This window comes from Lissotriton vulgaris, chromosome 7 (genome assembly GCF_964263255.1).
Source record: "Lissotriton vulgaris chromosome 7, aLisVul1.2, whole genome shotgun sequence".
Classification (NCBI taxonomy): Eukaryota; Metazoa; Chordata; class Amphibia; order Caudata; family Salamandridae; genus Lissotriton; species Lissotriton vulgaris.
Window position 1 is genome coordinate 1,331,010,293 of NC_141695.1, and position 12,063 is coordinate 1,331,022,355.

The following is a 12,063-nucleotide window of genomic DNA, read 5'->3' on the forward strand; positions in this document are numbered from 1 at the left end:
AATTGAGGAATTTGAAAAACTCACATGGTTCAAGCCATGCACTCAAGGAGACTAGTGTGATTAAAGACCAAAACCATCCAGTGCACAAGTGGTGTAAATTGCTCACCCCCAACTCTTCCTTACCCGAGGCTAACAATGTAATTGGTGCCAATTAGTGTCCGCTTACCGTGAGGAACAGCAGAGGGTCCTGCTCACAGAGGCGGATTTGAGCAGCATTCATAGTCTTCTGGATCTGCAACCAATCCTCCTTCACCTTAGACAGCTGCTCCTCAGTCTCCTTCAGGGAAGCATTTTTCTCGGTCGTCATCTTTGCCAGAGTGCGCTTCTCCTCTATCTTCAGGGTCTGGTAGAGCTTTTCAAATGTGGAGGAGATGCCACTCTTGATTTCAGAAGCGGTCTTCTGAAAAAGAAGACTAATTCAATAACCCCAGCCCACAAAACCACGCCACTACCAGTCCGTTCCGTAACCACTTCATGAGACGAAAAACAATGGTCCAATCAAGTTCTCTAAAAACAAACATTCTGTAGAGTTTAAGGTTTTAAAACATTGGTAATGGAGACAATTTTAAAAAGGCGCTTTGCCAGTCTTGCAAAGGACCAGAATGAAAGCCATAAGGCACATTACAAGGTCCGAGAGGAACACCTGGGAACCCCCCACCACCAGGAGTTACTGTTACAAGATTCACTGGCAACAGTAGTTTCAAAGGCAGAGTTACCAGGTGGGGATCTCCGGTTAAACTTCACAGGTGCGGACAGATGACGGATAAAAGAATTGATGGAATCCACAAACTTCTTTTAATGGCCCAAAGGGAACCTCTTCACGCCCTCACAACCTTCACACACACTGCAGTTCAGATCTCGATTTACTAGTTCTCATTTTGTAGTGGTGTGCCTAGGGCATGTACATTCACGGTAATACTGAGTCATGGTACAGTCTTGCGACAGATGTAAGAATACTATTCAACAGCATACGACTATCAGGACTAGCGCACAACCTGGATAGGAAAAATGGTAAACCTCAGTATGCAGAGAAATTTGCAAGGGTGCTTTTGGAGAAGATCAAAAGTGCCACCTTCCTTTAAATGCCAGCAAAAGCTGGGAATTCCCATCTATTGGAACAATACAGTAGTTTAATTGAAAAAGAATCCAGTACTCCAGCTGATAAGATGTATCAACTGTACTAGAGTCTAGTTTGATCCTCAACGCTCAAACCAAACCTTGGGAAAGCACTCAGACTTCAGTGTTTGAAGGCTTGAATTCTGCTGGATGACCATGCTCCAGTGTAACAACCCTGCAAGTAAACTGGTATACAGGATTTCAGAATCAGTATGTTGCAATAACCGTGTCAGTCTTCACACCGGAGTGGTATGTAGTGTTCGAGGGCAGTGAGGACACCATCCGATTCTAGTACAGCGGAAGAAACCAAGCATATTAGAGGGCCATTGTTTAATGCAGCATATCATCTTTTGTCCCAACAGGTCTCTCTTCTCTCACCCCCCCCCCCTCCCCCCGCTCACAATACACTGCTTTTTTGGTTGAAACGATTGGGTAATGCAGAGTGCTCCGTGCTAAACACTTGGAACAAATAAATGACTAGAAGCTTGTGGAGAATAAAGTTGGCATCAGCACTTTTGGATCACCCCAAAGTTTCCAAGCTCAGCTTTCCTCAAGGTAAGAGCTTTACTGTATTGGTCACTTGAAGTGGGACCAAGCAACATAAGCTTTCCCTAAGCTGCTGTTGTATTGGACACTAGGTTCAGTCCAGTGTATGTGCTGTGTGGAGTAACATGAGCAGCGAAGGGCAGACATTAAGAGTATGATCAAAATGTCAGGAAGGGGTCTGGCCTGCTGCATCTGGAGTCTACGCCTAAAGCCTTGGCAGCCCTTTAAGGTAATCTTCACTCTTGCAGTAGAGAGTACACAAGTATTTGGTCGGCTTGAAGTTCAACATGTGCCTCATCTGCTACTCACGGATGCCAGGTGGTAATTTTAGTACTACAGAAGAGTAACTGGACCATCAGATCAAAGCTAGGTTACAGAGTGCAGGGTTTAGGGCCTGTCTGTACAGCTTTGTTGCATCTACAATCCAGGGTTTTACCGTGCTCATTTCCTGCTTCATGGCACTGACGGCGGAGTGCTGTGACGCAAAATATTAGAGTCAACCAGCGTTGATCTCCTGGTTTATCACTAACAGAATGTTGATGCGTAGAAAGACCATTGGTGAGGGAGTTGGCAGAGATCTGGTTTTAGGAAACTGGCACCTAAAGCAAAAGTAGCGCAGACCTGACAAAAGAAAGAGCAGAGGCCAGGAGCAACAATATATCACCCAGGAACATTGGTGGAAACCTCATGACAAGCAGCTTCTACGTTGCATCCCAGTTTGTACATTTTCAGGGCGCACTGGAGATGGGACTTTAGGTTTAGTTTCAGTGAAACTAGTTTTAAATCACAATTATTGAGACCATTGCTTACAATTCAATGTGCTTACAACCCACAGCATACCACTACTTTTCAACTGTTACTAATTTGCGATCTTTCAATCGCTTACATCCTGTAGGCTCTCCCTTCCGTTGTGTTAGCTCTTCACTAGAGCATGGGCCAAGAACATGTGTTGTTCATAGTCTTCATTCTTACTCTGTTTGGAACACTAATTTTATAAGCATTTTGGTATTATTCCTGGAGACAGCTTAAGGCTTCTTATTAATGCTGCTTTCACCCCCATTTGAATTCTCTAATGACGCTTTAGTTTCTTACACCCACAACTGTACTACTCCATGTTACTGGACACCACCGCACTCTAACTTTGCTAGTTTTCTTCCCAATTGTACACCACAATTAATCTGGAGACTCTATGCCACAGTGCGGCTCCGTTTAAGTCACAAATTACTAGTTTAGGATGGCTTGAGCTCGTTATCGCCTGGATGCAAAGGAGTTGGAAAGAGGCATTAGGAGGAGACATGCTGAAGAACACAACCACTGAACATAGTCCAAAGTGAGGTTAGCTTCTTAGTGCTACCCGGGGCCCTAGGGTATACATTTAAAGGGGTTTCAGTTGCGTGGAGTCACACACCCCAATCTAGGCACGACACCCCCTCAGAGTATTGAATCACTTATGGCAAAATGAGAAACCTAGACACTCCTGTATCTGCAGGAACTCAGAAAATCCAAATACGTGCCACTGCTTTGATTATTCTCCTTCTTGACGATTGAAGAGTGGATGCGAATAGGAGGAGTCTTCACTTTGTTCTAAAATGGCCAAGATTACACATCCGGAGCACTGCGCAAGAAAGATAATCCAGCAAAGTGTAACGAGATGGGACTCCATAAGATGCAGGGTGGGAGGAGATCAAACTACTGATTGAGTAAATGAAGATTATGAACGAAATGAGTAAATGGGGAGGAAGGGCGCACCAGATGAGCGGAAAAGGGGTGAAGGTGTGACCTGTGTACCACTTACCTGTGGAGAGTACTGGGTAAGATATCTTCTACGCCCCAAGTGAGCACCAATGAGGGGGGGTTGCCACTTTTAAATCCTAAATCTCAGCTGAGGATCAGCTGCCTAGCAGCAGTAAATGTTGCCTGGTTTGGCGGAGAGGCAGTGCACACTCTGCCCAGCCTGCACTTAAAGTAGTTTTTACTGGGGGACTACCTCATGGTTTATACGCTGGACTTCCAGGCAACAAGTTTGTGAATGCATGAGAAAGGAAGCCAGTAATTTGTAGTCTTGCTGCCCCCCCTCCTAATTGTTGTACATGGTGAATAGTGTGTGAAAGATATGGACGCAAAATGGCTCTCTAGCTTAGGCAGTACAAAGGAGTAAAATTGCATGCAGGAAAACCCCTGTACCATGCTGAGAAAGACTCATGTGACGCTGGTCATCTTCAATAGACGCAACTATCAGCCTGGTGTCAAACAGCGCCTTGGCAGAGGTAGGTGGGCTGTGAGACATACTGTTGAGCGGACATTGGATGCGCCTGGGAGTAGCTGAAGGCCCTGGGAGAAGGATTGATTGGCACCAGGGAAGGTGCAAGATGCAGCTGGGATGGGTTGGGAAGAGCACTAAACACCACAAGTGCAACAGGCACAGGAAAGAAACATGGTGTCGTGTAAGCCAACTTATACTGCATACAACGGAGAGGTGCAAATCACTCAGTGAAGCTCACAGATGGAGTCATGCCGATCTGCTGTCACCCACAACTGCTTCCCACATCATGCCCTTCCCAGGGAGAGATTGGAGCGGGCTTTCTGGAGTTGTGGAAAGTTCAGTCCCGGGGGGTGGGGGGGGGGGAGCGGGGAGATTGATAGTCCTACCGCTTGATTTTGACTGAGTATTATTGCATTGCAATTGATTCAAAACTGCTCGTTTCACCATCACTGTGCTAGTACTGCACATATATATAGATGTACAACCAACTTGCTGCCGTTAGTTGAAAGGCTTTATTCTCCTGTGCTATCCAGATATACAGAATCACGTTTCCGCTTTTAATTTACTGCATTGTGATTTTGAATCAACACACATGTGCAAATGCAACACCTGAAGACCAGGCTGGCCTCCACTTAGAAAGCTTGAAAAAATTGGAAGTTCTCCTGACAACTATGATGCGACCTAAGTCTTCCTTTGAAGATATTGAACAGCGATCTTGGAACTGATGACGAAGGGGACGGGGGCCATCTCAGGCTATAGGGCCTCCTGTACCTATCCCCTATCCCTAACAATATTAATGCCGTGAATAGGCCTCGAAATCTTCAAGAGCAAACCTGGGCGGGGGCATATTGGGAAAACTGGGCCAGCTGGATGAGCATTTAATCAAAAACTGAGTTGACAGATGCCAGATCCTATATCTAGGTGTCAGCCAGTTATGTAAACTCCAGAGTGAACTCCAGGGGCACCCCCTATGATAACCCTGGCCACTAGGCCCATTTTGAGCATTGTAGGGGAGGTGAAACAAGACTGGGAGGAGAGGGCGAGCCGGAGTTGTGATAACCAGCAAGCAGCAGGGCAATCAACGCCTTATTTAAACCTCCCACTGGATGCGTGCCCATATACCATAACCCTGATTAACGTCCCAAAGCTCAGACAAACAAGAATCTACTAAGCAATTAATGGCCAAAGTGAGCTATTGGCTGACAAAGTTTGCCAGAACAGGGACACTATTATGGCATGAATACCCTAGGTTGGCCAGACCACAAACCATGGCAGTGGATTGCATCGTACTCCATTTCGATAACCCTCATAGTAGGTGACCTAACCCAACTCCCAATGGCACCTTCAACAGGTACTATGTGGCACCATGAAGGTATTTCTATAAACCACATGAAATTATGAGAATACAGAAGGGAAAGGTGGGGATGCCGCCCTTTCGTGCACTAGCTATTCATCACAGAGTCCTTCCTAAAATAATAACTAGGAACCACTTTGCTCCATTTGCAAGCTTAGGAGAGTGAGATGACTGACCAGATTAAGATGCAAGGGGGGGAAATCAGGAGCACAAGTAAGCAACCAATGATCGTAGATAATGCGAAAAAGAATGTGGCAAAGTCAGAATGGAGGCAGAGATCATTGAATATTGCAGGCTATGCAAGTAAGGTAGATAAGGAGTGGGTAGACAAAATTATACAATTCCATGGTATGTCTCCAGGAAAAATGGGAGGTGGCAATTTTCTAGGCCCGTTATCTATCTTCAAACCCCGGCACAACCACCTTGACCAGGTAGGGCAGGGCAAAGCGGTATACTCCCCTTAATAGCAAACAAGGTCAGCCTTATGGTCTTCAAATTCATTAACTGTCCTCGATTGTCACATCCTGATCTGCAACGGGCGAGAACTGGGATTTAGCAACTATAAATTATGATCATCAATTCAGCAACATGGTGGTAGTGGCTGAAGTGGAAAGGAAGGCAAATGAAATCAGTCAGCAGCACCATAAACCCCTGAAGACCATCTGGAATGGTGAGGACTTCAATGTTAAGATTTGTCAGACAGTAGTAGCCTCGGCTTGCGGGGTTACAGATTGTGCTGGAGATTCTATCACACACCTTACTCACAATCCTTATGGGAATGCCCTGAACAGATTATTGGTAATTTAGCATCTATCGATTGGAAATAAACTAAATTCCCAGACCGGTATATTGGAGATAAGTGTGCTTAGAACATCTTGCTTGCCCGTCCCAGGTATCAGGAGCTTTTGAAAAAATCTTAAGATATCAAGCAACACCTAACTCACTTATTATCTGCCAAAGAGTGCCTAATAACACCCCGGTTTGACAAAACATGCTCAGTCATTGGGAAGTTTGTGTAAAGCTCTGAAGAGTGTCACAAGATAGTCACTAGGTACATACGGATTCATCATCAGTGTAAAGAAGCCTGACATAACAGGTTGAAATAGCAAAGATAAAACATGGGAGGATTCAGGGCAGAAAACAGGCCTTTGGTGTCCATTGTCGATGTCCGACTGCAGGCAGAGTGGTGTCCGGCGTGGAGGGTGCTGGCATAGTAGTGAAGGAGGGTACGAGAACCAGGGTCCATGGTGCTGAGCACGGTCCAGGCATGATGGACGGGCATAGACTGGCTTGCAGTGGTGCACCAGCTGCACACGCCAAAAAATGAAAAAAGTGCAAAAGAGGTGAAGGTAAAAGGACAGAATAAAAAAAAAACAGAATGGCAGAAAAGAAACTGGGCAGCCTAGCAGCAAAGATGGTCGACCACCAGGGATGAGGACCAGGGGGGAGCCTGTGGGTGGAGGAGGGCCTCAAACCACTGACCAGAGGGTCAGTCAGCAGCAGGGAGCAGCAGCTTCCAGGCGGAGCAGTGAAAGGAATGGAGCAGTCCAGTCATGAGATAGACTGTAGATTGTATTCCTCACAGCATTCTTCTGCACCTGCTTCATTTTCAATTAGTAATGGTGTATAAAAAACAGTAAGTCCGTTTAGTATTCTGTGTGTATTAGCATCTGGGTGAAGGTGGGGGGGCAATGTTTTGTTGCCCAATTATGTGACTCAGTGAATTTTTGGTTTTAAACTATTATACTTCAAGTAGACATGAAAGTAGATTCACTTCAACAAGCTACAACGCTTTGCAGCATTTTCTATAGTACCTATCACCAGAGCTCCGTAGCTAGGTTTAATCAAGTATGTACCATATAGTGATCACTTTGGATGGGAGATTTTTCTGGTAACTAACCAGACCAGCCAATACTAGGCACCTCTTCGGTCAACATACCAAAGGCATTATTTCTATATCCAACTGATAGTCCTTCCTCTGCTAACCTCTTCGCCTACACAACACGGACTGTGGCATCAGCCATTCAAGACATGAACAAATACATCAGTCTACAAGCTTTAGTCCAGAGAATCAGCTGCACAAATCGCTCACCTTGTGGTTTTCAATAAACTGCTCTTGTTTCTTCTCTAGATCCTGAAGTTTGTTTAGTGTGGACATCAGGGGATCTGCCGATTCAGCCAACTGCTTCTGAAATGCAAAGTACAGTATGCCTAAGGAAAGATCTTGTATGTTACAGAACAGTGAATACCTCTGGCAAAATATACTTTCTTTAGCAAACTGGCCTATAATCAGATTAGAAGAGTGCTGATGTCACCATTTAATATTGCATAGCAGGAGATACTGCCCAAATGAAAATAAAGCCAAGTGGAAGAGCTAAAGTTGCGGTAGAGAAGGACTACAGTCATTTGGAGACAGAGTGACGAGTTAAATGAGAGGGGCAGAAATTGTACAATAGTTGATTTTTCATGATCAGAGGAGAAAATGGGTACAGCAAGGAAGCAGGACGAAAAATTTCCAAGCTAACGTAACAAAGTTTCAATTCTTTTAAGGACTCCGAGACTAGGATTACGCGCATCTTTTTACTTTAATGAACAGCAACCATTTTATAAGATCAATAAGTACCGTTCCCATGAACCCATAAAAAGCCAAAGAAACAAATTAACAAGCCCAAAAGATACAGTCCCAGATCCTCAATCTATCAGGAGCCCTGGATCAGCTCCTGAATTCCTCCTGTGAGTCCTCTGCCTCTTTCGACGCACGAGAGCCACTACATCCTTTCACGAATCATGTTTACTCGCATCCATCCCTACAAGCAAGGACACAGAATTGAATTAGGTTAGCTAGGAAATATTTAATTCTATGGCTGGACCAGAGGCCAAGATTATGCTAGTTAAAAACTAACTTGCCAACAAACTAGCCATATCCAGCACTGGCTATAAATAGAACCTTTCTAAGGTTGTTAGACGAATCAGCAGCATTGAGGATATCCTCTAATCGTGCCCCTAGAGTGACAGCCTTTGATGCCATTAATCTGTGGGATGAATGAACCCCAAACATTCGCAGGCTGATATCAGCCTCTTGCATTACCCATCGAGCCATAGTGGGAGAAGATATTGCCTTATGGGGTTTCCTCGGTGCGATGAATAGTTGCCACTCCCCCGGGGGACAGAATTCTGCAGACACTGCAACATAAGCCTTGAGGCAGCGGAATACAGAAAGGCCGGGTAGGAAACCGATTGCATCCCAAACTTAATCTGTCTACGGAGCGTTAACCACACCCAAACGGGTGAGAATGTGCGCCCGGTGATGTCCAGGGCTCACACATCTGAGACAATGCTGCAGGAAAGGAGGCAAAGCATCATGGCCAACTTAGAGAGCTCCTTTCTGGATTAAACACGGTTCGCTTCCCAAAGCAATGACTACCTAGGCTCTGGAGGCAATAGTGATGCCCCTCAGACAGCACACAAAGGGATGCTCCCCAACTAGGGAGCCGTCCAGAGATAGATGACCCGCTGAAACAGAGTGAAAAGAATTAAGACCCAAAAATTCTGCATGTGGTCACATCCACTACCACAGAATCAAGACTGTCACAATCAATGGGTCCAGGTGGATCTTTGATTCATTGTGTGCTATCAGCCCAGGACTAGGAGAGGACTGCTTCAGCCACTTTCAAAAGGCAATTAACCTCCCTGGGATCAGCGGATGAGGCAGATTCTCTGAGCTGATAAAAAGCTCTGGAAAGAGGGGGTGTGGGATTCAAAAACCCCAGGAAAGTTCCAGAAGAACCAGAGACCAGGGTGGCCATCACTACTTCAGCGTGCTGGTGTTGAACTTGAGCGGATGCCCACGTGATCACTGCAAACGGAGGAAAATGCATACCCACTTTCCAGCAACCAGTCCTGGAGGAAGGCATCTGTGGTTACTGCAGGAGGATCCGGCTTCCAGCTGAAAATCCTAGGCATTTGGTGGTCTAACTTGGAGGCAAAGAGGTCCACTGTAAAGGGCCCACCTCTACCGGAGGTAAGAACGCTGCTGAGTGGAGTTTCTAAAGGCTTGAGTCTCAGAAATTGTGGGAGTGAAAGTCCACCACCTGATTGTCCTGACCTAGCAAATATTCCATCATGACTGATCCAGTGCTAGAGGCAATATTGCCAGAAATGTACAGCTAGGTCGGAGACTGCCTTCATTCAACCGGGTTTCACACCCCCCCCCCCCCCCCTGCCCCCCCCAAACGGATGGTCTATTTACCAGACCGCTGATACGTTGTACATCTGGAGAAGCAAGCATGCCTGGATAGAGTCCTTGGTCTAGCATCTGACTGCTAAAGAGCCCACCAGTAGCTCCAGACAATATATACGCAACTGTTCCTGAGGAGACTATGACCCTCTGGTGGCAAACACAGCACATCTGGCACCCTACCCAGACCATCTGGAATCAAACTCTGGACAGAGCCGAAGATTGCCCTTCCATTCAAGGTCTCCATGTCAAACAACCAATCGATCTTGGCCCACGATAGTGAGACAGGTCCTTGTGGAGTTGCACGGCCTTCAGGCTCTGAAGGGCCTGGTACTGAAGGGGGCCCAGGAAGATTCCCTGAATGGAAGACTATAGGAGGCAAAGGGGCAGCCAGTTGCTGAAGGGAGACCCACTGTCTGGATAAGGTCTGCTGCAGTTTGTGGCGAATCTCTGTAAGCTTTCGGGAAAGGAGCCTTAAAATAGCATCGATTGAGTTCATCAAGAAAAGTCATCTTCTGAGAGGAAGTCAGGAGAGACTTGGTCGTTGATCGCAAAGCCCAAGCTTTGCAGCAGTTCCACCACGGCTCTAAGCTGGAACAACCTAAGCTGGCGTTGCCCCATTATCAGGTGGTCATCAAAATAGACTTTGGCGGACTCCTTGCTCCTGTAGATGCTCCATAACAGTCCGTAGGACCATCGTGAAGCACCATGGTGTGGATGAGAGACTGAACAGCAGGGTGGCAAATTCGTAGTAGTGGCCCCACCACAGAAACTGCAGAAGGCACAGAGGGAGAGGGAAAAAACAAAAAGAAAATCTTAAGAGATCGGTGTCATTGAGATCCAAACTCATCATTCAGTCTCTAGGTGGAAGGATGTCGGGGCTGCAAAACAGAGTGGCCTTGGGGCTGCAGAGTCCCATAAAACTCTACATGAAACCCCCACACTGTCGGAAGGACCCAGGCGTCCACTGTGATTGAAGTACAAGCTGGTAAAAAAAAAATCCAACTGCCTCCCCCTACTTTTAGTAGGGAAGGGAGGACACTCACCGAAGTTGGAGGCTCCTGCTCCTCTGCCACACTGCTCTATTGGGGAAAAAGTTGGCAATTCTGCCCTGGTCCTAACCTGGACAGGAACCTCGCCCTCTGGGAGGACATTTTGCATTAGGACAGCCAGTTGAGGGGCCTATACCTTGACCAGACCAGTGGAAAACCCAGAAGGGGAAAACCTTAATTGAGGCCTGGGCTTTGTCCAGGGAGATGAAGGTATAGACAAATCTGGCCAGTTCTTTGATAACCTGCTCCCCAAACAGAACCTCCAAAGCCATTGTCTCTGCTTCAGAGTCAGCTAAATCCTCAAGCTTGGCGCCCACTTTAATCAAAAGGGGCACCTTCGCTCTGTAGACAATGCGCAATTTGCATTCCATAGAACTAGGGCTGCATTCTGCGCCCAGGCAGAAAGAATTTCTGCGATATTAGCGATCCCGATGACTTGGCCTCTTCAGCCAGGTCTAATTATCTTATTGAGAGGCCCCTTGGTATCCAGAAGCTTGTCCCGGGACACCTGCCGGGATCGATCTATCCCCTTGTTTGGGTCCGACAAAATTCAGCAAAAAAGGTGGCTATCCATTAGTCAATCTCCGGCATAAGGGCCTTCCTCCGCTCAAAGGAGTGGCGGGGTATTCCCCCCAAAAGCAATTAGGCGATTCCTTCTCCAAGGGCTTCAGACTAAGGCCCTCCATGTAGGCTGCCACTTTCTTCAATGGAGTCCACTAAGAAGAGCTCAAGTGCAGAATCTCGTACAGGTCTAGCATATCAGCGCAGACAGTCAGGGAATCTGGGGTAGGGTGAGGTTTGGAGGTAGGCAGCCAGAGGTGGGATGGGCTTTCGTCATTAGGGTCCCAACGGCCTTCAACAGTAAGTGGGAATGGGGTGCAGTAAACAACCCAACGGGGTTCCAGGGAGGCAGAGTGTGCGTAGGGGTATTGCTAGCCAGGAAGGCCTGTTTTAGCCTGTTGAAGGTATCCTGGTCCACGCCCGCTTTGTGGGGACACTTTGCTGTCAGTAGACCCGGCTCCAATTTGGGGCCGCCAGGTGCTCCCCCTCTGCCTCGTCCCTCTTTTTTGAAGGGCTCCATCCCATGGGCAAATATGGCACATCCCCCCCCCCCCGGAGCGCTCAGAGGTGAGGGCTTGTCTGTTTCGTAGCAGGCAGATGCAGCCATCCAGGAGCCGAGGTTAAGCTAACTACAAAATGGGGCCCGTAATGCAAGGGAGTGTCAGCCTGGTGTCAGGTGTGGGCATTCCCTCACGCTAAATTGGTCAAGCCCAGGGACACCACACATGCCCAGGTGCAGCCAATCAAGTGGGCAAATCCTAGCTGGGAACATGTCCCCACAGGTCACTGACCTGTAATACACCAACCACTCCATGTGAGACGTAACTAGCAACAGCACTGACCCAGCACTGACCCAAGCATGGCATTCGGGAAAACATAGCACAGCCCTTTTAGGCGATACAGACCCCTTCGGAGGAGTCTGCTCTCTAGTAGG

At 47.1% G+C, this 12,063-nt stretch overlaps 1 protein-coding gene across 3 annotated transcripts in view; it reads right to left on the reverse strand.

Annotated features, from left to right (window-relative positions):
- LOC147703625 (zinc-binding protein A33-like) overlaps nt 1–12,063 on the reverse strand; it is a 121,474-nt gene that overhangs the window by 21,917 nt on the left and 87,494 nt on the right. For 2 of the 3 annotated variants that reach the window (XM_086931964.1, XM_086931963.1), the window contains exons 3-4: nt 7,372–7,467; nt 167–400 (exon numbers count right to left, since the gene is read on the reverse strand). In XM_086931964.1, coding sequence (XP_086788090.1) covers nt 167–400; nt 7,372–7,467 — 330 coding nt within the window. The remainder of the gene's footprint in view (nt 1–166; nt 401–7,371; nt 7,468–12,063) is intronic. The other variant, XM_086931965.1, reaches the window with a different exon arrangement.